The sequence below is a fragment of the Pollachius pollachius genome (assembly GCF_949987615.1).
Source record: "Pollachius pollachius genome assembly, chromosome: 19".
Taxonomy (NCBI): Eukaryota; Metazoa; Chordata; class Actinopteri; order Gadiformes; family Gadidae; genus Pollachius; species Pollachius pollachius.
The window spans coordinates 8,559,254-8,585,370 of record NC_136952.1 but is presented as its reverse complement, the minus strand read 5'-3'; the positions used below and the strand labels follow the sequence as shown (position 1 = coordinate 8,585,370).

The window sequence follows — 26,117 nt, the reverse complement described above, 5'->3', positions numbered from 1 at the left end:
GTAACATAAAGTCCTCTTCAATGCAATATGGTACAGTGAAAATATTGCATTTATCTTTTAAGAAATTTGAAAAGTCTTGTATAGCTTTATACTGCTTGCTATTGTAGCCTAGTGTTTAGATTGTATTCGTTGGAATAATGGCAAAACTCAAGTCAAAACATTGTATGTCAGATGAATTAACTTATTTTTTCTTGGACGATCAAACACCTTAAAATAATATTATTCTGAACTAGTAGGCCTTGTAAAACACATGTAAAGCTCATATTTTGCAAGCAATGTATCCAAGTCTACATTTAATTCACTTGGTGTCACTATTGTTATTTTTCTAGGTCTAATAATCGTACAAATCGTATAAAAATGTATGAAATAAAACATATAATTTATCTATGTATTATATTACATTGTTGGTGATGACATTGTCGTTGTTTTTGCTGATGTTTTTGTTGTTGTTGTTGATAATGAGGAGAATGATGATGATGCTGCTGAGGAGGAGGAGGAGAATGGCGATGATAATGATAATAACGACCAGTATAATCGAGATGGTTAATGCGGCGAAGGTTAAATGTTCACGTCAGCTCCAGCGAGAAAGAAATGACGACTAATTGAGAGCAAATATGTACTTTTAGATCCCGGAAGTGGCCTGGTGTCGCATCCTGCTCAGTAGGGAGCTGGCGGGCCGTGGGAGCAGCTGTCAGGTGGATGCGGGAGACGGTCGCTGGCTGAGCGTCACTGTTCTGTTAACAGGCAGCAGACGCACTTGCGGCTGCAGGACTTTCTGGAAAAAAATGGGAAACGCTGACTCGAAACTTCACTTTAGAAAGGCAGTGATACAATTGACCACCAAAACACAGGTTTGTTTTGAGGCTGCTCTTACTTTGACTGCGTGTGTTGTTTATTCTTCTGACATGGAGTTTAATTTCGAGTTCCAGATGGTAGCCTACTTTTTAGTTTTTACGACACATCATTAGAATTTAACATGATAAAACGTTAAATAACTATTTTGGTAATGACGGGCGGAAGCTGTTTGAAAAAAGCTATGTATTTACTTTTTATTTAGACTAAGATTGTTTGAGTTTTAGCTGCGATTGATGCGATATTTATCGAAAAAAGGGTTTTGGAGATCACAAAATGTATCGTCATGTTCTAGACTAAGTTCAATCGCTAAACGACAGTTTGACATACATAAATATTCTTCATCAATTGAAGTTTCAAACATATTCCCGATCCCTGCTTTGAGCAGATCCTTTTAGGTGGACCGTTGGGTTGAACCGGAACGCGATCAACACCATCTCGATTCATTGCTATGCATCATTGCATATGTCACGGATTTCCACGTCATTAAAATATATCAATTTCCCAAATCCCACAAATTTCGCATGCCTTTCCTTAGATAATATACGCCCTCATGAATCTGATAATGCATTAAATAATTCATGCATTCCCAAAAGACAGATTGAAAACTAAGAATAAATGTGAAATTATTTGATAAAAGGACTGCTGCTATTAACCTGCAACACTAATTATGTATTGACTTGAGTAATGGTTGTAGTGTATAATATTCCTCTTTCATTAAAGAAGATCGTGCCAGTTTTACTATGACGTTTATCCAAAACAACCTAAAGTGAATTCGAATACATCTCATTAACTAGCAGGTAGATGGCATCGTGCTTCATGGTGCATACAGGTACGTCACAGACATTGGGGATCAAACCCAGTACCTTTCGGCTATAGGACAGAGTAGACACAACAACCCTCCTAGCCTACACTACATACAAACATCCATCTATCCATCCATCCATACATCCATCCATACATCCATCCATACATCCATACAATGCACAACATTTGATTTTGAATGCACACACATCACAGTATGACATGTGCCGTCCTGTCCTTCAGCCCGTAGAGGCTTCAGACGATGCGTTCTGGGACCAGTTCTGGGCCGACACCGCCATTTCCATCCAGGATGCCTTTGCTTTGGTGCCTGCAGCGGAGATCCGGGCTGTCAGAGAGGAATCCCCGTCCAACCTGGCAACTCTCTGCTATAAGGTGATATAAGATAAGATGAGTCTTCCTCAGTTCTCTCAAATCAGCCCAAATTAATTAAAAAACAAGTTTTTATTTATATTTTCCTATTTATACAGTATAGATTCTGTCTTTGTATTCCACTTGTAATGAAATGCACATAGCTAGAGTTAGCATGGTTTCCAAAATGTGCTTTACAACTCCAGTCTTGGCTTGTGATGGTGTAGACAGGATGTAGAGAGTCCACCTTGGTTACAGTCAGAGCACAAAGAATGCAAGTGTGTTTGTTATTCCCAGCCTGGGGTCTTTTTAAGGGTCAGAGAACATGTAACCGATACAAATGGCCTTTAATTGGATTGGGAGTAGAGCTGTTGGAACAAGAGGAGCAGACGTAAGGAGTATATTGTTGAATGCACTTCATTCACTTAGTTTTGCTGTATTCGATTCAGGTCACTGTACACCAAAGTGCAACTGAATTAACTAAACAAAACAATTAAGTTAAAATTAATTGTTTTAAAACTTTTTGGATGAATTAGGTTGGTAAATTATGGAAAGATATTGACTACCGCACATCCGTCCTTCACAGAAATATAATTCAACTTCACATGTGATTATCAAGATCCCCAAATGATCAATCTTTGGGGTTCACATTATCTTTTTTATTGCTATTAGCTGGAGTTTCCCCAACAATAACTTTTATGCTCTTCAATGGAGCTTGATTTGTACATTGTACTGTAATCGCTGAAGGAGTAGTGGTAATAAAAGCCAAGGCAACCCCTTCTTATCATTGCCGTATGTCATTGTTGGAAGACCATAGTTAAGACGTCATTGAAACCATTCCTCCTCCTCTTGATGAGACCCGATAGAATTCTCCCTCCAGCCGCCAAAAGCGTGGCTCATACTGAGTGCGTGTGTCCGTGTGCTGCGTCTCCGAGGCGGTGGAGAGGCTGGTCCAGGGAGCCGACTCGGGCTGTCCTTCAGACAAAGAGAGGCAGATCGTTCTGAACTGCACACGCCTGCTGACACGCATCCTCCCCTACATCTTCGAGGACGCCGACTGGAGGGGCTTCTTCTGGTCCAACGTGCCCGGAGCTGGAAGAGCCGGGGTGAGATGTTCTTAATCGTCATCATCATCATCGTCGTCGTCATCATGGTTATGCTATCACTCGTCAGCGCTGTAAAAGAGGCAGATACACACACTAGGAGCTGGTGTCTGTAAATTAGTTGCTGGTGCAGGGGTTGTGGTTCCAGTGGCAAGAGTGGGAGAACTGCTATTTTACTCCTGTTGCCTTGGTCTCCACTATCTTCGAAATCAGCCACAACTGAGAAAATGTACGAAAACCAAAGCTACAGTCTATCATCGTGCTGTTAAGTTTGTGCGTTGCAACAGTTGTTATTGTGATGATGAGAATGTGTAAGCTCCGCATTATACTGGTGTGATTAGAACCCACTTTAGTTCTATGATGGTCTTTTAAGGGGAAAGAAATCTGCAAATAACTTACTTTTTTATTGTAGCATAGGAGTGCTATACTACTTCAAATTTCTTTTATTTCCCAAAAGATTTCTTAAATCAAATAGCAATTGTCTCCATCTATGGCACAGTCATGCAAACAATTATCCAGAGACGGCCTCTCTGAGTTAGTTTTAAAAGTCATACACATTGTAATTATCTATACTGTGTGCATTTTTTCGATCTTCAAATCAATCCATTATTCCTAACCACCTCAGAATGCAGGGGATAATACAAGAACCCATAAAAAAAAATCAAACTCAAAAATCTGTCAGCCTCCTCTTAAGTTTCTACACATCTAAGCTGGCCTTTTAAGAATATCCTCATTGACCAGCTTCAAACCCTCCGTCTCCACCTCCCAGTTCCCACAGCTGGCTGGCCAGTGTCTGTGTTGCCCCTGGGGAACAGGGGTTCCACTATATAGTGTGTATACATAGGGTACAACAAGGCCAGTGCAGAGGACTGGATTTCAACCTTTTTTCCTTCTCCCTAATGCTGGCTGCTGCTGCGCTACATGGTTCTCTGGTTACCTGGTCTACAGCAGAGACTGATCCAAACACTGCCTATATTGTATCCCCCCTCTTCCCTCCCATTTTCCCCTCTTGAATTAAGCAGGTATTGATTTACTCCTGATTAAAGTGCCAGAATGAGGGGAAATGTGAAAGACTGGAATGGAAAATGGGGAATCATTTTTTATGTAGTGTTGAGTATCAAATGTTTGATATTAGCCTTGATGTTTTTTGGATATGAAACTTGTTTAACTTGTATAACAATGAGACATTTTTTATAACAAAAACAGTCGGGTGACCTACCAATTCCATTCCTCATAAATCCATAACTCAGAGAAATTATAATTTCATATTTGTATTTTCTTTCTCTCTTCCAGCGTTTGGACCCGGACGATGACTCGGACGATGCGAGGCCCCTGGCAGAGTCGCTCCTGATGGCCATCGCTGACCTGCTCTTCTGTCCGGACTTCACGGTCCGAGGCCACAAGAAGGACGGCCCTGTGAGTCCATCTGTCCTCGGCTGTCCGTCTGTCACACCGTCTGTCTGCATGGCAACCGCCAGCAGCTTCTCAGAAGTCCCCCTGCTGGGTTTATTTGTTCATTTAAAGGATGCCCGTTAGCTGACACGGCTACAGTCAGCTAGTCTGGCTCACGCCCACCGATTTGTAAAAACAGAATCATTGAGTGCAATAGCATTCAATGTGTTGAGGTCATGTTAACTCCAACTATCCCATCCAGTTGGTGATACATATAAGGGGAGTAAACGTTCAAATAAACGTAACACCTTGGAAGCATTAGTCATGAGGTTACAGATTACTTTTTTGATAAAATGAGACAGTAATAGTCTACTTGGTTGATACTGTCTGTGGAATAAGCATCACACCCACGTCTGACCCCAAGGGACAGAGCTGGCAAGCAAACCATTCTGTGTGAGCTTGTCATTGAGATCTGCAGCAGCTGGTGAGCTCCTCTGCTGCGATTAACACCCGTGAGTAATGTTCTCTCCCCCCGTTCACAAACCCCACCTTGTTAGGCAGCCTTCCACCACAGTTAATCAGTGACTGTACACCCCCGATGTGTGGGAGTGGCTGCCGGGCCTGTGTTTGTTAACTGGGCTGAGGAGGAGAGGGTGAACACGTCTAATTCACGCTGAGCAAACACCTGCGTGTTGTAGTTGCTGCCGGCTTCCATTTGACCCAACTCACACAAGCACACACACACACACACACACACACACACACACACACACACACACACACACACACACACACACACACACACACACACACACACACACACACACACACACACACACACACACACACACACACACACACACACTCAAGCAACACAGCCACCCCAAGGAAATGCCACATTCAATGAGGCTTGTCATAGTGGGAGGGAAATGCCCAGTGGCTGTTTTTCTTGTCCCCGTTATTGCTTCAAGGGCTTGATAAACATGCACTATTAGCACGCACACACACACACACACACACAAGTACACACACAGGTACACACAGGTACACGGATCAAAACCGAACCGTCAAATGTTATACCTGTAAGTCAGGATTTGCCCAAATGAAGGGGTGTGCTTTCTGCATGGTGGCATTGGCTTTGACTCTTCTAGAGTTCCAGTGGCACAGTAGCCAAATGCTTAGCGATAGCATCCCAGGAGTTATCTCTACAGAGGTGTCGTATATGTACGTGCCAAGTCAAGTGCTCTGCACCTCCTTCATTCACATGGCATGGGAGCTCTCTGGACTTCTCACTATAGCGGTCTTCTTCTGTACTTTATTTTTGTACTTGACGCTTTGGTTTTGGATTGGTTATGTACAGCCATTTATCAATGTATTTATATTTGTATTTAGAATATACATTCTAAGTATGTGTGTTAGCTTGTATGTTAATGAAGGGAAATGCTGTTTATCTATTTTTATATGTGCCAGCCAACAGCATGCTGCTCCCCCATCACAAAGCTGTCCTCTGTGATGTTTGATTATTGATAGGACATTTGACATAATAATAATAAAAAATAATATAAAATAACTTTCATAATGTGCCAATTATGGTCAAAAGGGAGTTGCATATTCATTTCTTTCTGTTTGTTTATTTGAAGAAATGTAAACTATGCTAATGTGGAGAATACCATGACCTGTACAGGAGTCTACTGAGGACATCCAGTCCATGGACAGCTGTGAATACATCTGGGAGGCTGGAGTGGGCTTCGCTCAGTCCCCACCCCACAACTACCTCCATGACCTCAACAGGTAGGCTCTCTCTGCTCTCATTGGATAACCAAACACCCTGTTTGAGCTAGTCCCCGCCCACTATCAGTATAAAGAAAAAAGCCATCAGGCACACTTCTGGGAGACACTTTGTTTATTCATTGAGGGGCGGTGCTTTATTGCTTTTCAGGCTTTTGCTGTCTCCATTCACTACATCAGATTTACGAGGACGTAGCCAGGTCATTTGATTGACGTAACCTGGCAACCCAAAAATGACAGTTACATTTAACGCATGCAATAGCATTCGTCTAACCCCATAGAGGGCAATTTGAGTCCATAGGTACATCATATCCTTCTTCTTAAAACCATGTTGGCATTTAGGACAAATATTTTGACCTGGATCGATCTATTTCACTACAATCATTACTACCTCCTACATACCATTTCCTCAAAAACATGTTGTTTCAGGGTTTGTTTTTCATTTGAAGAAACTGATGTTTCACTCCGCGCTCTGTTTGGCGCTCAGGGCCGAGCTGCTGAAGCTGCTGCTCACCTGTTTCTCAGAGGCCATGTACCTCTCGCCCTCCACCTCAGACAGCAGGAATCCCTGGGTCTCCTTCTTCTGTTCCACAGACGACAGGTACCCCGGCCGCGAGCTCCACCGAACCACACGGGAAAGGGTTTTAAAATGGTGAAAGGGATGGAGGGAAGTCTGGTCCCTTTCTCTCTGGGCCCTTATAGCTTTATGCACACAAATATTTAAATGTCAGTGTCTTCAGTGTCGTGCTTTTTCTAACATCTATAGCTTACTTTTTTTTGGTGACTTTTTTGAGCAAATATATTAGATGTATCAAATTAAAAGCTGAAAAAAGTTTTTAGATTGAACAATTATATATATATATAAATATATATGTGATTCATTGACGTATCTCCATAGCGTTATATTACGGCATTTAGCCAACGCCTCCATCCAAAGGGATTATCACTGATCCCATTTATGCCGGGAATACTCATTCATTTGTTTATGCAATGTGTATGTGCCTTCTGAAGAGACGGTTCCTCAGCTTCTTGCAGAAGACTGCTAATAAATCTGCCACGTTGAAACCCCAGACCTTCCTCATCTCTCTATCGTGCTGCCCCATTATCCTGCCTGGGACACTCCTTGAATCTTAACAGCAATAACATGGCTCGGCGACGTCCCATTTCAACCTGCAGCGTCTCCCTTCGCCCGACCCCCCTTTCTCTCAGACACGCGCTGCCCCTGTTCACGTCGCTGCTCAACGTGGTGTGTGCCTATGACCCGGTGGGCTACGGCATCCCCTACAACCACCTGCTGTTCTGGGACCAGCGGGAGCAGCTGGTGGAGCTGGCCGTGCAGATCCTGGTGGTGACCCTGGAGCACGAGGTGGACCCCGCCGCCGGCACCTCTCTGGACCAACTTGAGACCCCCGGCTCCCCCTTCGCCCCCGACGACCACGAGGTATGTGGTGGTGATGAAGTTCCAGCCTAACATTTGACCCTCCCCCCCATAACTTAACTATAACTCGCGCATGTAAAATCATCCGATAATCAGAATTCTAAAATGCTGTCTTTGTTATTTTGTCCATTCACTGCACTCAGCCTTAACCGTAAACTGCGAAAGACAAAAGTAAAATCATCCCATAATCACAGTACTAAAAAGCAGTCTTTGTTATTTTGTCTCTGCAGCCTTCGGGACCCGAGAATCTCTTTGTGAATTACTTATCCAGGATCCACAGAGAAGAGGTGAGACAACACATGGCAGCAGCAGAAACAATGCCCTGTGGCCAGTAGAGAGGAAACCTGGGTTAACGGGGGCCTTTGCCTTGTTTTCTCAGGACTTTGGCTTCATCCTGAAGGGCATTGCCAGGCTGCTGAACAACCCGCTGGCCCAGACCTACCTGCCCCACTCCACCAAGAAGATCCAATTCCACCAGGAACTCCTCACCCTCTTCTGGAAACTTTGTGACTTCAACAAGGTGTGTGTGTGTGTGTGTGTGTGTGTGTGTGTGTGTGTGTGTGTGTGTGTGCGTGTGTGTGTGTGTGTGTGCGTGTGTGTGCGTGTGCGTGTGTGTGTGTAAAGATACCATTTAGTAAGGGACACGTTTGATCAAGAGTACACGCAACTGTAGTTTAAAGGGCGTTTGCTTTTGGCAATTTCCAGTGTTAATAGTTGATGTTTGTACAACGTCTACAGCCATAGGGACATAGCTAGTGTGTGTTTGTGCCTACTGTGGTTAACATACTTTCAAGTTGGAATCTGTGCAGTGGATGTTTACCGCCTGGAAGAGGTCTCAGTGACGCATATATCATCGCTTGTGGCGATTTCGAAAATTCAGAGGAAATCAAACTTAACATGTTGATGCAAATCCTTTGGGAATTTCCGATTTCCACATAATCAAATGGCACGCTCTAGAATTATGGGCACGTCAATGTATTTCTTTATGAAGTCTGCTCAGTATCGAACAACAGTAATATCTTCTAAATGAGCTGTTCAACCATTTACATGAAAAGGGCAAAATTAATCAAAGAATATATCTGATTCATTCGTTGTGCTAACCATGTGTTTTTTTGTCTGTCTGTCTGTTTTGGATATGTCAGAAATTCCTGTTCTTTGTGCTGAAAAGCAGTGATGTTTTGGATATGCTGGTCCCCATATTGTTTTATTTAAACGATGCCAGGGCCGATCAATGTGAGTCAAACTTTCACTGCACTCTTTACCACAATGCACAATTGTTTGTTGTAAGCCCATATGTACTTGTACTGTGTGTATGTGTGTGTGTGTGTCATGACCGTCTATGTGGTTGCATGTGGTTGTGTGTGCATTTCATGGCCATGTGTGTGTGTAAGCAGCGCGCCTGGGCCTCATGCACATTGGTGTGTTCATTTTGCTGCTGCTGAGCGGAGAGAGGAACTTTGGGGTGCGGCTGAACAAGCCCTACCTGGTGCGGGTTCCCATGGACATCCCCGTGTTCACGGGCTCCCACGCCGACCTGCTCATCGTGGTGAGTGATCCTCAGGGTTAGGGAGAATTTCTGAGGTATGAGAGGGAAGTGATCGGGGGAAAACCACTAGTGCTTATACTTTGACGTGACTGTGGAATTACTGGAACCAGAATGTGATTCAATCAGGATATGTTTTTCATACAATGTCCCATATCAAACAAAAGAGCATGTATCAATGCATTAATATGAAGTCAAAAGTAATATTATTATAATTATAATATAAATTATGGATAGAATTGTTATTGTAACACAATTACATATCGCTAACCTTCTTGGAGTTAAACCTTTGGTGAACTCTGCCTAGATCTTCCACAAGATCATCACCAGTGGACACCAGCGGCTTCAGCCCCTGTACGACTGCCTGCTCACAATCATAGTGAATGGTGAGTGCCCCAATTAATATTAATAAAAATTATATATATATATATATATATATATATATATATAACTCTCATGGGGTTGCTGTGTTTAGTTATGAATATGGTCAGTCGTGTTGTACTCTGATGCGATTTTAATCTAAAAGCGTTTCTAGCTGATCAGGTCACTGTGGGGCCAAGTGAGTCATTTGAGGCTCATTGGATTTCAACTGATTGACTTGCCCCCGCTTGCTGTCCACAGTTTCACCCTATCTGAAGAGCCTGTCCATGGTGGCGGCCAACAAACTGCTCCACCTTCTAGAGGCCTTCTCCACCCCCTGGTTCCTCTTCACCTCGGCACAAAACCACCACCTGGTCTTCTTCCTGCTGGAGGTCTTTAACAACATCATCCAGTACCAGTTTGACGGTGAGGGCCCCAAAAGCTGAGCTCAACTTAAAGAAATATTGGACATTCCTGGTTTAGAATTTCCCAATCTTAAATAAAAAAGAAATGCAATATTGTCCCCGACTCAATGAACTCCTTCCCATCGTCGGCTTTCGCAAAACAAAAAAAGATTGGAAATATTTTCTTCCCAAAATTTCTGTAAATATATCGGAAGTTCACGATTTGAAATTTCATTCTAATTTATTTGTCCATATTGTCCCCGTCTCTATCGCCCGCAACGTCCCATCTCCTTCCCGTTCTTGGGCTCTGACAGGTAACTTCAACCTGGTGTACGCCGTCATACGCAAGCGGAGCATCTTCCACCAGCTGGCCAACCTGCCCACGGACACGGCAGCCATCCAGAAGGCCCTGCAGCGAAACAGGAAGAGCCCCCCGGCCATCAGCCGCTCCGGCTCCACCGAGCGGGAGGCCATGGAGGGCTCCAGGCCTGCCGCACCCGCCGAGCCCGGCACCCTGAAGGCCAGCCTGGAGGCCACCCCAGGTCCGTGGTTTTACCCTCAGAGTTAATCACATTTATAATGAATTGCATTTATATAGCGGGTTTTTTTTCAACATGAGGGATCGAACCCAGAACCTTTCAGCTGGGAGTTGAACACCCTCGCCCCTAGGGCATCCAAGAAACAAAGATGCAAAGTTTAACTTTGTGTGTGTGTGTGTGTGTGTGTGTGTGTGTGTGTGTGTGTGTGTGTGTGTGTGTGTGCATGTGTCTGTGTCTGTGTCTGTGTCTGTGTCTGTGTCTGTGTGTGTCCGTGTGCTCACTCCTAGCCATCGACAAGCTGACGGAGAAGTCCCAGGTGAGTGTGGACGGCACCATGGTGACCCTGAAGAATAGGACCTCCACCCAGACCACCGCAGACACCAGCGCTGTTGCAGGAGCCAGCGACACAGAGTCCAACTCTGAGCACGACCACGAGGTACTGGGAGCCACTTGGATGAAGGACCTCTTCATACCCTTACTGAACCTCAAGGGGGCAGCGTACTTGTTGGAATATAAATGTTGTGAGGTCGGATTATTAATAATGTCGATAATTATGTGATCACACAGAAACCACATAGAAAACGTACCAACGTATTCCCTCACCAAACGTCTTTTTCGTTGAGTGTCAAGTGACCAATCCGAAACCGCATTTAGTTTTAACCAGGTTTTTGCTCAAAATATCTTCTTCTTCGGGAGTTGGCTGCCCGCTTTACCCTCCAGATTCCAGAATTTTTGAAAGAAAATGTAACATTCCCGCCAATTTCTTCAAAGGCTGTTCAGTCGGAGTCGGGGCGAAGTCGGTTGTCCAGCACGGCCTCTGCCTCCGCAGTGTGGAGGGCGACCCCAGACTGGGTAGGACACCTTGCTTTCTCACCATCTTGCAGCAGTTTCTATCTTTTTTTATCATACTTCATTGTTCCCAGTCTAGTCTCTGGGCCACTCTGAACAAGAAAGACGTAACCGTTGTACTCTCCTCACACTGGTGTTCCCAGGTGTTGTTGTGGAAAGCCAAGCTGCCTCTGCAGACCATCATGCGCCTGCTACAAGTACTGGTTCCCCAGGTGGAGAAGATCTGCATAGACAAGTAAGAGCCTCCTCCACCACCACCACCACGAACACCACCCAGATCAACGGGGGCCTTTACTAATGCTCAATTCATTCATGTAAAACAATGGTAGTCAAAACTTGTAAGTGTTACTGAGGGCCCTTGTGTCTGTCTTTCTGTCTGTCTGTCTGTCTGCCCGTCTGTCTGTCTGTCTGTCTGTCTATCTGTCTCTCTTTCGGTCTGTCTGTATGTCTGTCTGTCTGCCCGTCTGCCCGTCTGCCCGTCTGCCCGTCTGTCTGTCTGTCTGTCTGTCTGTCTGTCTGTCTGTCTGTCTGCCCGTCGGCCCGTCTGCCCGTCTGCCCGTCTGTCTTGACCCTCAGGGGCCTGACCGACGAGTCTGAAATCCTGAAGTTCCTCCAGCACGGGACACTGGTGGGCCTGCTGCCGGTGCCCCACCCCATCCTGATCAGGAAGTACCAGGCCAACGCCAGCACCACCATGTGGTTCCGCACCTACATGTGGGGGGTCATCTACCTACGGTGAGGGAGCGGTCCTTTTTATAAACTTATAGATTCCTCAGGAAGGACCCCATGTCAAATCGGTGAATCTGATATAAACCACAACACAGACACACCAATCGTATTGGATCTTAAGCACACAAAAAGCAGCTTTTTCTTCACTTTTCACCCAAAAAAAGACATAAAATAGTTTTGTTTTTATGGATTAAAACTCACTTTAAAGGTGACTTTAGTGGGGCTGCTGCTTTTTGCACGCTGTATTTTTTTTATGCAAAAAACACAAATTTGCATTGTATTTGGTTACTCGACATGGTGGTGTGCTTTTGGCTTCAGGTTCCTATGTAAATAGTTCCAGGCCTCACATTAGCAATTGAGATTTCATTTTGGTTGTCATCATGGTCTGTTTGTCCTCTTTTCTTTTTCTAATTGATCTTTGTATCTTCTCTCTGGTCCCTCGTTGCCATAGTAACGTGGATCCCCCAGTCTGGTACGACACAGACGTGAGACTCTTTGAGATTCAGAGGATCTAGTGGATCCAGAAGAGGTCAAGGAGATCCAGTAGATGGCAGAACTGTCCTCATCGTCATCGGGCCAGGGATGGCGTCGTGCCACTTCCTTACCATCTTTTAACTGGATCATCGACCGTGTACAATTAATTTTGTTTATCTGAACAAAACAAGCAGCCACTTTTTTTCTATAGTCTATTTTCAAACTGAGATTTCCTACCACATTCCACTAGATGTCCCGGTATCACAGAAATAAATCTAGAAACATTTCGTTCAGTTTTCCCAAGATGTGGTTCTTTAGAACCACATCTGTCTAAGGCTCCTGCGATATTAATAATGTTGGTAATTATTATTGAACCACACAGTGGGTTGAAACATCTGATCTTGTTATGAAGAACGAAGGGGCCTACTTGCTCATTCATATTAATTTGTCATTTTTTGAAGCCCTTTGTTGTTTGAACTGCTTAGAATTCTAAATCCTTGGATGTATTATCACTGACAAAAGATGCCTGTATTTTCACAAAACCTTTTATGAGAAAATGACACTGGGCTAGGTGAAATGAAAGGCAAATTAGCACAATGGAATTGTATGATAATACATCAAGTAACTCATGCCTAGTGTTGTGTATATATCATGCGTATTGTAGTCTGTCATGTTAGCTATGTTCGTATCTTTTGGATTACATGATGATGTGCATGTCCATAAATAAATATTTTATAGAATAATTATATTATAATAAATAGATTAAAATTACAAAGTGTTTTCTGATGGGAGATATGACAATAAAAAATACATATTTCACTATGGCTGATTTTGTAAACCTTTATTAATTCATTCATGTGTTTTTAAATGAATATTCATTTTTTGGATGTCTATTGCCCTTAAAATGAAACATCCTGCTTGTTTCACAGTTCATATTGAACTGAAATACTATTCAGATTGAGCCAATCCGAAATTGGCCAAACCCATAGATCTCCAGTTGGCCAAACTTAGTATCTGTACAACGAGGAAGTTCATTGAAATGGAAAGCACCTTGATCCATAGACAGAAAATACTACCTACAATCTACAGAAATATTGTCATGGAAAAAGTAAAAATGGATCTGTAGATAAATTGTTCTGATATTAAACATTTATATACATGTACATCCTCAACGACTCATTTCACAAAACAAAACTCTATTCTATCTAACTCTAAATTGAATTGTTTAATTATTCTTTAAACCATTGGCTCAGCGATCAGGAACCCTCGGTCCCTGAAGCCCGTCTACAGTATGCCATAGCCAGGTCCGTCTTAACCATATGGGCAACGGGGCCAGTTTCCAGGGCCCCCAGATACTTAAAGGGCCGGGGCACAAGGGTTAGGGTTGGATGCAAAAACAGAGAAGCCGGGAGGAGCGTTAAGTGGGAGGGCTGTTATGCATTTGAGCATCTGTTAATCATAGGTCTTTCTCTTTATTTAAAAGCACTTGATGACTTTGGAATAATTGAATAGTTAGGCCTACATTATGCCACTGTATTGAGTTCTATAACAGTCATAATGTCTTTCTCTTTATTTTAAAGTACTTGACTTTTGAATAATTGAATAGTTAGGCCCACATTAGGCCTCTGTGTTGAGTTCTACAACAAAGACTAAGATAAATGTTAACACGGTTACACCTGGCTACAGCCTCCCTCCGTCAGGCAGCGAGGAACAGCTCCATCAGCGCTCCGACCGAGTGCATGCGGTAAAATACATCGAGGGGCTGGCCCAGGTTCACCAACACAAACCAGGCCGTGAAACCAAAGAACTTCTTCCCCATTCCGTTCTCAAACGAGGGGTGCACTCCGAACGCCGGTATGATCCAAAGCTGGAGAACATGGAACAAAATTTTATAATTTCATACAATTTATTGGAATTATAAAGAAAATAATATCCTGTTTGAAGCAGAAAACACAGCTGGTTTGGTTACCATGATATTGGCAAAGATGAGGAAAGCGCAGATCTCTTGTGTGGCCCTCTTTGTCCAGGTGTTAGTTCTATCCTCCGCTTGGCCAGCAGGGGGTGCTGGTGTTGTTGGGGTTCTCGTCAGTAAAGAGACGTCTGGCTTCCGTCCCTCAGGTGATCCCGCAGTGACCTTCTTTCTCAGCTGAAACGGCAAATGGCGCCAACATATTCACGATTCATAATACGAAAATCACGGCAGGCGTCACAGCAGCATAACCGGCCGACATACCTTAAATATACTATTCCGCTCCTTTCGGATCTTGCGCGCCCGGCTCAGACTCGGGTGTCGGTGGAGCCCCTCTATGATGAAGATGTTCTGCAGCATGAGCTCCAACAGGCTGAGGAGGGAGTAGGAGAGGTCCAGGCTCCCCAGGGGGCTCAGGTCGCCCGTCTCCAGGGCCGCCACCAGAGAGAAGTAGGAGAGCGCCAGTTGGCCCAGGGCGGCCCCCACCAGGAGCGCCACGTCCAGGCTCCGGGTGGGGTTGTGGCTCTCCTCCACGGCCCTCCTCTCCAGCTTGTGGACCAGCATGCCCACCAGGCAGCACGCGGACATGAGCGGCATAACGGCCAGGTGGTAGCCGTAGAAGAGGAGGAAGGCGGTGAGACGGAGCTGGGCTTGACCCACCCACACCTGGTAGAGGACGAAGACGGCCACCCCGGCCAGCAGCACAAACAGCCCCAGCAGAGGGCCCAACAGCACCCCTCCCTGGTACACGATGCGCATGGTCAGCCTCTGGGCGGTGGGCCGGTGGGGCTGGTGGGCGGGCTCCATTTGGCGGCCCACGTTCTTCCACATGACGTAGAGCATGCAGCCGGCCATCAGGTAGTACTCCATGTTGAAGGGGTACAGCACCTCGTAGCCCTTCCTGAAGACCAGGCAGGCGGCGCTGGCGCTGCACTGGCAATGGGAGGCGTTGCCCAGCCCTGGGGAGGAGCCGGGAATAATTAGAACAGGAAAAACGGTGCCGTTGCAAATGGATGCTTGGTTTTGTGTGTCTGTGTGTGTTTGTGATTATGTGGGATTATGTGTGTGTGTCTGTGTGTGTCTGTGTTTCTGTGTGAATGTTGACAAACAAACACAGTGCGTGTGTGCGTGTGTATGTGCGTGGGTCGATTTGTGCGTGCGTGCGTGTTTGTGTTTTGCATTCCCAGATCTGCACCTGCTCCGTCGTAGGTCTCTCTGCTCTCTGACAAGTTTGCGCCGCCGAAATAAAAGCCCTTCTCCTTCTCTAACTCGATCTCCTGATGGATGGTGTCCTCCGTCACGGCGTTGAGCCACAACAACAGGTCGGCACACAGAATGACCATCAGCCCAGACCTGTTTGGGTAGGGGCGGGAGGGGGGAGGGAGGGAGGGAGGGAGGGAGGAAAGAAGTGAGGGAGGAAGGGAGGGAGGGGAGAGGAAGGGAGGGCGCGAGAGAGGGAGGGAGGGAGGGATGGAAGAAGTGAGGGATGAAGGGATGGAGGGATGGAAGAAGTGAGGGATGAAGGGAGGGAAGGGGAGAAGGAGGAAGGAAGGAAGGAAGGAAGGAAGGAAGGAGGAAAGGAAGGAAGGAAGGAAAAAAGGAAGGAAAGGAAAGAGGGTCGGAGGAAGGAAGGTAAAAAGAATGAAGGAAGTGAGGGATGAAGGGAGGGAGGGGGAGGAAGGAAAGAAGGAAGGAATGTAAGGTGGGTAAAAGGAGGAATGTAGGGAGAGGGGAATAAAGAAAGAGAAAGAGCAAAGAAAGAGAAAGAAGGAAGGAAAAAGCAAGATTATTGTATGTCATATGTGAAGACTATTTAGTTGTTAATATGAAAACAAGATCATAGTGATGGCTGTACCTAGTTAGGATTTTGTGTTTGTGAATGCAGTCTTTGGAGTGAGCCCAGAGTAAATACGTCTGAAAAATAAATCAGAGATCAATTTGGATTGGCGTATCCGTGGAGGCGGTTAACTGCCTAATGATAAGCATTAGGAAATAGGCCAATAAATGGGCAATAGTGAAACAGTGATGGTCACGTGATGAATTACCTGGAGCCCGAGGAAGGGAGCCTCAATAAACGGGGACAGCACCTGAGCTGGCGGCTTGCAGTCGCTCATGATAATAAAATATCCCATCCTGAACAGATGGAGGAGGAGACTGAAGGCGGCGAAAAGCATGAGGACAACTGAATGGAGACAAAATCATATTCTTAATCACTACAACATCTGATTGCATTTGTATTATTACAATCCCACCTGGGATTAATTAAGTAAATCTTACGTTAAATGTCTATACTATAATACTAAAAGTATTAAATAGCTCATTAACAAAGCCCATCTCATGTTAATCCAACTGAAATTAAGTTAAATATTACAATATGAAATGTATTAATTATATGACATTAATTTATCTCAAGTGTACCGATATATTACAATAGTAAAACTATTATTTATCTGACTCATGATGTTAATCTAGCTCAAATGTACCCATATATTACAATATTAATTGTATAAATATCTCCAGCCAGCTATGGCCCAGGGGGGCTCACCAGTGACAGTTAGACCCCCGGCGTGGTGATCTTTGTGCGGGGAGATGCCGGGCTTCTTCCGGGCCCAGAGCAGATACCACATCATCCAGGCCAAGCTGCAGCCCATCAGCACCAGCACATACACCTCGGACTCCTGGTGGCTGATGCCCGTGGGGTTGAAAGCCCGACCGGTCACAAGTGCCGCCCCCAGCAGCACCACGTTCAGACCCACGAATCCAGAGAGCAGGCGCCTGTTGCTGGGCGCCCACACCGGGTCCACCTGGTCCAGTTCCTGGACGTTTTCTTGGGTGCTGTGGTCAGAGTTTAGCTCCTGGTTCCTTGGTTCCTCTTCTGCTACTCCCCACCGCTTCTCTGATTCCCAGGGCCTGGACCCGTCCACCTGGTCTGCCGCCATGCTGGTCCTCGTTTTGGAGTGTGTTTACTTTCTGCTTTAATTTAATCGGTTCTATGTCTTTTGCAGCATTTCCTTTGCGGTTTCCTTCGCTTTTAGGTGTTTTTATCTAATGCGCTCATACGCAAATACACCTACTGCATGAAACATTAGCTCGACACGCACTTCAGATGAAGCCCTTTTCTCTTTTTTTTTCTTTTTTTTTCGTATAGGGTTGTTTCGGTCAAGGTGTGTCACACCACAGTCACACACCATTGCATTCGAAAGGACCCACACCTTTACAAACAAACCTGAGCTTAAGTAACCTGCTGACGTTCTCATGTTTGAACTAGAACTGCGTTATCAAACAACAGTGATTAGCGGCTTTATTACCCTACTACATTTGCAGGACGCAACTTTAAAATGCCGTCCTTATTTTTGTCCAACACACTAGTTAACAACGCGGATGCTCATGTAATAAGTGTGTGTTGGAAGGTAGTAACGGTGGAATAACTTCTTTATATGTCTGAAACAGTTGTATGCTCTGCTGTGGTCCCCTGAGTTCAGTAGTTGAGTACAGTCTGGATCTGATTGGTCCCCTGAGGTCAGGGTATCAGCTCCTTATCTGCTGCTGCCCACGCTGCAGATATTCTCCGGTGAGCTGATCACAGGTCAGCTCTTAGGAACAAAGATAGACAGGCTCAGATAATGAAAGTAGTACACTTCGCTACGGTGAGATAGCGACCTTTAGTGTCGAAAGAAAATGTGACAGGCATATTCAATGTATTATAATACTATAGTATAAACTATAGATATTCGTTGCATTTTAATTTCATGTTTATAACAAATCCGCATCTTAATTAATCCAAATATCTGACTATACTCTGTGTATAGGCCTACATAGTGCTTTCTTACTCAATTGAATTATTCGAAGGCCTTTGGATATAAACTTTATTGTGTTTTAATACTTTATTGTATTCGCTTCCATCCATCCGATCCTCAACACTCATCACAGATAAGTGGGCGTTTACATGTCTCAAACCACGCCTCTCCTTGACAACCACACGACTTCTGCGTCCCGTAGCAACCAGCAACCCCCCCTCCGCCCCCCTCTCTCTCCCTATCTCCCAACACCAGTCTAACCATGGCCGTGCGGACAGCGTGCGATCTCAAACAATATGCTCAAGAATAGCAACCACTCGACCCACTTCTCATGGCCTTGAAGTGAGACTGAAGACGTCGGGCCCTTAGCCCGTAGCCCGGGGCGCGATGAACGACCGGTACCACCGGGCGGCCCGGGACGGCTACCTGGACGTCCTGAAGGAGGCCACACGGAAGGAGCTGAACGCGCCGGATGAGGACGGAATGACACCCACCTTATGGGCTGCCTACCACGGCAACATCGGCGCTCTGCGGCTCATCGTGGGAAGAGGGTAGGCGTTCACCACCTGTAACTCTTTTACTCTTTGTAGGCCGACGAGGTGCTTGGGAAACACAGCATCGTTGTTGTGTTGGCATGGGGGTAGAGATGGGACAGGTGCTCGAGGCGCGCGGGTGAGGGAGGGTTTGAAAGTTCACTATGTGATGTATCCAAATTAAAGTGAGTGCTTTAAGGGATTAAGTGAAAGTCAATGTGAAGATTATGCAAAATAACGAAAGTGTTATTTAAACTATACTTGTGACGTCATTATCATGGATTTTGATCTTTAAAGGCGTTGTTTTTTAACAATCTTGTTGAAGAGATATTAATGAAGGCCTAGGCCTTACTATACCAACCTCGTGCTTATTCCAGTAGAGTGACTTCCAGGCACCAATGAGAAAGGTGGAAACTAGAGAATTGCAAATACACATCCGTTTATTTTGATCATTTCAGATTCGTCTTTCTTATTGCCACATCCGTTCTGACACCTTGTGAAAAATCCTGCAGCAACCTCTTAAACCTCCATAAAATGCATTGATGTAATGGGGTGTGGTGGAGTCACATCTGCTGTGATGCTGGTCTGGTCCCAGCATCTCTTCTAATCAGTGCTGTGTGTGGGGCTCCGCAGTGGCAGCATGTATAGTAACAGCCTGATTACACAGAAAGGTCAGGGATAACGGGATAGCCTCCCTAATCGTCAAATCCAATGCACAAATCAAACACACACACACACACACACACACACACACACACACAAACAGACATACACACATAAACACACATACTTTATTTCTTTCCTTCTCCCTCTCAAACACACACACAACACACAGACACAAACATAAACACATGTACTACTTCTCTTTCTGTCTCTCTCAAACACATACATACACCCACGTACTATATAGTATGTGTGTGTTTGTGTTTGAGAGAGAACGACAGAAAGAGAGATATCTATCTTTCTGTCGTTCTCTCTCAAACACTCACATACAAATACACACACAAATGTACTTTCTCCCTTTCTCTCTCTGTTCCAAACACACAGACACAGACAAACATTTTCAGAAATGGTTATAGACTCTTGTTTTTTTCTTGTTTTCCAGTCTGGGCTTTATAAAAATCAACTTATCTTAGTGACATTTTTTTTATTTATTATTACACCAAGATTACACAGGCTAAATCCTATTCAGTTACCACAGCGGTGTCCCAAGACCCGCTGTGGTCCCAAGACCCACTCATTGTCCCCAGGACAATGAGTTAAGCCCCCCCCCCCACCGTGCCTTGATGTTATTGTGAGCTAACAGGCATACAGTGATAACATCTACTGGGCATTATTTGGTTTCACTGAAAACACTGCGAGCCCATCACAACACAAATCTCCCTCTAATTAGCAAGTGCTACAACGATAGCTGTGTATCGCAGAGCACCTGTGTGGTATGACTAGGCCCATTACCTGGAGCAAGGTGCAGCTAATTCAGAAGCAGATTCTGATCTGTAAGCCTATATTCAGACCAGGGGCCGCTACTACCATACCCATTGTGCACAAGGTCCCATGTCTTTTGTTAAAGGTTTAAGGAGCAGACAGAGCAAGCTTTCAAAAGGTATAGTATTTACTGCGTCTTTTTTAATAAGCAGATTGCTTCAGCTGAGAGGCCCCCCCCACACACACACACACACAAACATACACACATACACACTCACACATATGCACACATAAACATCACACACACACAAGCATGCAAACACACACACACACACACACAAGCATGCAAACACACACACACACACACACGCACACACACACACACACTCAAAACAAGCGTCAGTCCCAAGTGACAGCTTTATAAGGCGTGGGATGCAGAAGGGGGCTCTGTAGTAGAGTGTAGAGTAGAGAGTCTCGAGGGTTGTGCATCCAAGCAGACAGAGAGGGAGTATTGGGCGAGAGGAAAAGGTCATGATGATGCATGGTTTACGTCCATCCTCAAAACAGCCTCAGAAGAACTGGGGGGTTAACGAGGTCAGGATGAATATATAACCAACCGTGGCTCAGTTTTGCAGCAGTCGGAGAAGGTAAATGTTTGCTTGTTATTCAGATATAGATTTGTGGCCAGTAGGATCACATCTAAGTCTGATGCAGCTTTTGATAGAAAGGGTTGTTATAAATTGTTATTGGTTCATTTGATGCTCGTCTGGTTCTTGGTGGATGTCTTACAGGAATTCATCTCGTGCACATCTTTTACACTGCATGCTAAAGGACAAACTGGCTCTTTCTATCCAGATGAAAAAAGAGGCCAGAGAGAGAGAAAAATCTAACCCATACATCGATGGGCAGTTCCGACCACAGGTCTATGTTATTGTCCTTGTTGCTTTGTTGCCTGGGTGTGAGTTTACAGACGGGAATGTCAGTGAGGGTAGAAGCGGGCACAGGCGGTGACCTCACCATGTGTGTTCAGATCTCTGGGGCGTCTGCACTAGAAAAGGAGTCGTGTGTGAGTGTGTGAGATGAATAATGCACGGACACCTCTGTCATGTTTAACCTGCACCGACCTGAGTTTTAATAATTCATAAAATGAAGAACTTACGGCATGGTATAAAAATAAAATATTGCACTCAGCATTTAGTACGTTGTTTTCAGAAGTGCTAAAGGTCACCAAAATTGAAGAATATGTTTTGCATTGCCAAGAATGCCAAGATGAATAGAATTAATGTCATTATTTCTTAATAATGACACTTCACCTGTTTTCACCTCACGTCTACTACGTAACATACAGGAGTGATCGTTGGCTTAACCCTGTCGATCAATAATTTGCTAAAAAATGCAATTGTTGTGAAAAATTTTATCAAACTTTCCCTTCCCCCCCCCCCCCCCCCCCCCCTTCCCCAGAGGGGACCCCGACAAGTGCGACATGTGGGGCAACACGCCGCTGCACCTGGCCGCCGCCAACGGCCACCACAGCTGCCTGTCCTTCCTGGTGGTGTTCGGCGCCAACGTGTGGTGCCTGGACAACGACTACCACACGCCCCTGGACATGGCGGCCGCCAAGAGCCACATGGAGTGCGTGCGCTACCTGGACTCCATCGCTGCCAAGCAGATCGGCCTCAACGCCAAGCTGGTGTCCAAGCTGAAGGACCGGGCGTTCCGCGCCGCCGAGCGCCGCATCAAGGACTGCGCCCAGCTGCAGAGGAAGCACCACGAGCGCATGGAGAAGAGGTTCATGAAGGAGGCGTCGGCGGCGGTGGCGACCGTGGACAACTCGGACGCCATCAGCTTCAACAGCTACACCACCAGCAGCAGCACCCGATGCAACACCGTCACCTCCAATGTGCCGTACTCACAGGTGAGCGTGCGCACGTGGCTGCACGGGCTGCATCAAAGGGCTCACGCCATGCCACCCAGGTGTGGGTGTGATTAGCTGGTGCAAGCCGTTTGAAAATCATCCCTTCCCTGTGCCATAGTGACATCAGAAGTGGGCGTGTCCACCCAGATATATGAAGGATAGATGAGCAACGTTTGCTACGGTCCACTGGGTAGGCTGGTAGATTTCTATCCAGCGTACATCTATGTGGACACGTCCACTTGTGATGTCCCTGTGGCACAGGGAAGGAAGGATTTTCAAACGGCTTGTACCAGCTAATCACACCCGCATCTGGTGGCATGACGTGAGCCCTTCAAGACACTGTTTTCCGGATCCATTCACAGCACAATGTCTAGAATAGTATCTTATGTCTATCCATAATTTGTGACATGGGATACAAGCCTTTAGTTTAGTGCTTCAACATTATGAATAGACGTGTGTGCATCTTTTGAGCTGTTCCCCTCCTTCTCAGCAGGCCACGCTGCACTCCACCGCCAAGGGCAAGGCCAAGATCCAGAAGAAGCTGGAGAAGAAGAAGCAGGGGGACGGCACGTTCAAGATCTACGAGGACGGCCGCAAGAGCGTGCGATCGCTCGCCGGCCTCCAGATGGGCAGCGACGTCATGTTCCTCAAGCAGGGGACGTACGCCGGCCCCCGGGAGCGCTCGCGGCACAACCTCCGCGAGATGTTCTCCCGCGGCGTCCACGACAACATGATGGACGACTACGCCGACACCGTCTCCCGCGCCATCAGCGACCCGGGGCTCCACGAGGCCGCCTCCTCCGAGGTGAGCGCCGACTCGGGCCGCGACTCGCTCTTCACCCGGCCGGGGCTGGGCACCATGGTGTTCAGGAGGAACTACCTCAGCGGCGGGATGTTCGACGTTGGCCCGCGGGACGAAGGGAGCGTGGCGGACAGCGAGCCGGTCGGAAGGGCGCCGAATGTGCGCCTGAGGGGCCGCCTGCCGCTGCGGTCGCCCAGCCTGGACGAGGTCAGCATCGGCAGCGCCTTGAGCCTGCAGGAACGGAACCTGCAGGAGCTGCCCTGGGAGGACGAGGACTTGGAGCTGGACGACGAGATGGAGCCCGAGAACAGCCCACTGGAGACGTTCCTGGCCTCCCAGAGCCTCGGCGAGTTGGTCTCCGTGTTCAGGAGGGAGAAGATCGACCTGCAGGCCCTGCTGCTGTGCTCGGACCACGACCTGAACAGCATCCACGTCCCCCTGGGACCCAGGAAGAAGCTGCTGGACGCCTGCAGGAGACGCGTGGACACTCTGAGTGAGCCCGAGGCCATCGGAGACACAGAGCTCTGAGGTGTCAGTGCAGGTTGTGTGAACACATGCCATATGAACACATGAATTGTCACAGGACTCGTAGTTATTTTGTGAAAAAATCATTCTTATAAAGCACACTGTGTCAGCTGGCTGAAATTCCACCTTTGACCAGTGTAACAATACTATAGAGATAAGTAGGGCCATCTAGTGGTTGTTTGTACCATAGCATTAGAAACATAATTGCTATGCCTTTATTTATCTTTTATCTTTGGTAAAATCTAAATGCCATATTGAAATGGTGATGATTGTTTGTAAAATTGCATCAAATTTGGATTGTAATCTTTGTTGGACATTTTGGAATTGTTTAGCTGACACGAAAAAGTGGTCCAATTCATTTAAAAAATATATATTTATTTTGTCTATTATTTGTTTATGAATGTATTTCATTAAGCTAACATTTGTACATTTATAAACACATACGCCGTTGTTTACCACACTTTGTACAGTTTTCATATTTTCATAATTGTTTAACGTGAGTTGTGGATGTGGTCGAATGCAGATGCATACCAAGTAGCTCCTTATTTAGGACCAATGAAAACAGCTCGAGCGTCTCCGTGGCGCCCCAACAATGCGTGGTTGCCACGGGGTCATGGCGCTCGCAGCATGGTCCAGATAACACCCTTATCTTGGGTTTCAAACAGGTGTAGCGTTACAGTGAAAGAGCTCCTTTAACACCTGAAGGAATGCATGTACGCATGACATTTCGACGTCGACGACGGATAATAGATTATTTGTAATGCAAATACAGTCACTCTGTCGCTATATAGCTGTAGACATAGCATAAATAAATACAATGAAATGTTGAAATGATGGTGCCACAGTGTGTGTGTCTAGGTGTTCTTTGTACCTGTTTTTGTCCTGCTCTGACCTGTCAATCAGGTTTCTTTGCGTTTTTCTGTTAATGTTCATGTGTGGTGTTTATGTGAATTTGTGGTTTGTGTGCGTGTGTGTGTGTGTGTGTGTGTGTGTGTGTGTGTGTATTTGTGTGTGTGTGCTTGTGTGTGTGTGCATTTATGTGTTTGTGTGGGTGTGTTTGTGTGTGAGTGTTATCCTCTCCATTAAGGGGGTAGACCATACATTCCAGGCTGCATTTATTGGCAGCATGCCAAGAATACTGGCTGCATGTGTACATACTTACACACTGCTCATGCTCCTCCTACACCCTGTCTGAACCCCTCTCTGACTCCTCCCCTCTGAATAAAGACCTGACTCCTCGCCTCTCTATGCAGACCTGCCACCTCTCCTTTGAATAGACCTGACTCCTCCCCTCTCTGTACAGACCTGACTCCTCCCCTCTCTGTGCAGACCTGACTCCTCCCCTCACTGTACAGACCTGACTCCTCCCCTCTCTGTGCAGACCTGACTCCTCCCCTCTCTGTACAGACCTGACTCCTACCCTCTCTGTGCAGACCTGACTCCTCCCCTCTCTGTGCAGACCTGACTCCTCCCCTCTCTGTACAGACCTGACTCCTACCCTCTCTGTGCAGACCTGATTCATCCCCTCTCTGTGCAGACCTGACTCCTCCCCTCTCTGTGCAGACCTGACTCCTCCCCTCTCTGTGCAGACCTGACTCCTCCCCTCTCTGTACAGACCTGACTCCTCTTGTAAAAAGCCACCAATAATAATGCAATGAGCAGATGCTGAGGAATCGCGACCCTCCAATGACAACAACACACACTCACGCACACACACATGTGTGCACACACAGGCACTTGCACGCACGCACACACACACACACACACACAGACACACCAAGTCCCCTCTTACTCAGGATGTTTGCCAAGGTTACAGAGATGCAAGGGGAAAGGAGGGAGGGCCATGCACAATGCATGAGAACCGATGCATTGGAGCGATAGTGAAAGAGAGAGGGGGAGGGACAGAGAGAGAGAGAGAGAGAGGTCTGTTTTGCATGGCTCCCTGAATGAAACTCTTTGCGTGCGCTGGCCAGAATCCCTTTCAGATGTGTTCCAACGCATGGCTGTGGGAGAGGGATGGATGCTTCAAGCAGAACAACAGCAGTAAGGAACTAACAAGGAGAGAGATGAAGAGAGAGAGGTAGAGAGAAAGGGGGAGAGGGGGAAAGGGAGAAAGAGGGACAGGAAGATAGAGGGAGTTAGAGGGAGAGGGAGAGCGCATTCTGAGCAGGATAAACACAGAGAGAAGAGGAGGGACCAGAGCGCTTGAGAAGCAGTAAAGGGGGCTGAGCGTCCGATTATTTGCAGGCGAACAGGACTTTCGCAATGTTAACCTGACCTGTGGACTCCCCGACTGCACAGTCACCACCACCGCCATCAGTCAAGATTATAAGGTGACACACAGCCATGCAGAGAGTACCGGAGGAATGGAGGGAAGCCGGCCGGACGGACGGTGGAAAGCACAGCACTGTCAAATGGGGGGAAGCTGAGCACCTCTCCCTGCGGAACTGGACAGCGGTGAGCCATGGAGGGATGGAAGGAGCGGAGGCCAAGGGAGAGAAGGGAGG

General features: G+C 46.3%; 4 protein-coding genes across 4 annotated transcripts in view; 3 read left to right on the top strand and 1 right to left on the bottom strand.

Moving 5' to 3' along the window:
• Positions 1-679: 679 nt before the first annotated feature.
• hid1b (HID1 domain containing b) lies at positions 680-13,423 on the top strand. Its single transcript, XM_079756425.1, has 19 exons — positions 680-851; positions 1,900-2,049; positions 2,961-3,131; positions 4,422-4,544; positions 6,205-6,311; positions 6,796-6,909; positions 7,518-7,749; positions 7,977-8,033; positions 8,126-8,266; positions 8,889-8,979; positions 9,141-9,292; positions 9,597-9,675; positions 9,911-10,075; positions 10,368-10,595; positions 10,880-11,028; positions 11,364-11,444; positions 11,585-11,676; positions 12,018-12,176; positions 12,622-13,423. Exons 1-19 carry the CDS (start codon positions 786-788, stop codon positions 12,683-12,685), a joined length of 2,421 nt encoding a protein of 806 aa, XP_079612551.1. The 5' UTR covers positions 680-785; the 3' UTR covers positions 12,686-13,423.
• Positions 13,424-14,340: 917 nt separating this feature from the next.
• Positions 14,341-17,662, bottom strand: LOC307090744 (proton channel OTOP3-like; the record flags this gene model as incomplete). The annotated part of the gene is made up of 7 exons (XM_079757507.1): positions 17,159-17,662; positions 16,659-16,795; positions 16,469-16,527; positions 15,809-15,966; positions 14,878-15,572; positions 14,614-14,790; positions 14,341-14,511 (listed from the first exon to the last, which is right to left on the bottom strand). Exons 1-7 carry the CDS (start codon positions 17,550-17,552, stop codon positions 14,341-14,343), a joined length of 1,791 nt encoding a protein of 596 aa, XP_079613633.1. The 5' UTR covers positions 17,553-17,662.
• Positions 17,663-18,797: 1,135 nt separating this feature from the next.
• On the top strand, positions 18,798-23,613 carry ush1gb (Usher syndrome 1Gb (autosomal recessive); the record flags this gene model as incomplete). Its single annotated transcript, XM_079756463.1, has 3 exons — positions 18,798-18,961; positions 21,830-22,283; positions 22,777-23,613. The coding sequence occupies 3 exons, from the start codon at positions 18,798-18,800 to the stop codon at positions 23,611-23,613; spliced, it is 1,455 nt and encodes a 484-aa protein (XP_079612589.1).
• Positions 23,614-25,764: 2,151 nt separating this feature from the next.
• The window catches only part of fads6 (fatty acid desaturase 6), a 7,182-nt gene continuing 6,829 nt past the window's right edge, over positions 25,765-26,117 (top strand). The window contains exon 1 of the mRNA XM_079757028.1: positions 25,765-26,117. This exon is cut by the window's right edge and continues 134 nt beyond it. Coding sequence (XP_079613154.1) covers positions 25,957-26,117 — 161 coding nt within the window. The 5' untranslated portion in view covers positions 25,765-25,956.

What these genes read in the sequence shown, in the direction of transcription:
- hid1b (XM_079756425.1), top strand. Translation starts at nt 786, where the DNA reads ATGGGAAACGCTGACTCGAAACTTCACTTTAGAAAGGCAGTGATACAA. An exon ending in CCGGAGCTGGAAGAGCCGGG is followed by an intron (nt 3,132 to 4,421) that starts GTGAGATGTTCT and finishes TCTCTCTTCCAG; the next exon opens with CGTTTGGACCCGGACGATGA. An exon ending in TACCTCCATGACCTCAACAG is followed by an intron (nt 6,312 to 6,795) that starts GTAGGCTCTCTC and finishes TTTGGCGCTCAG; the next exon opens with GGCCGAGCTGCTGAAGCTGC.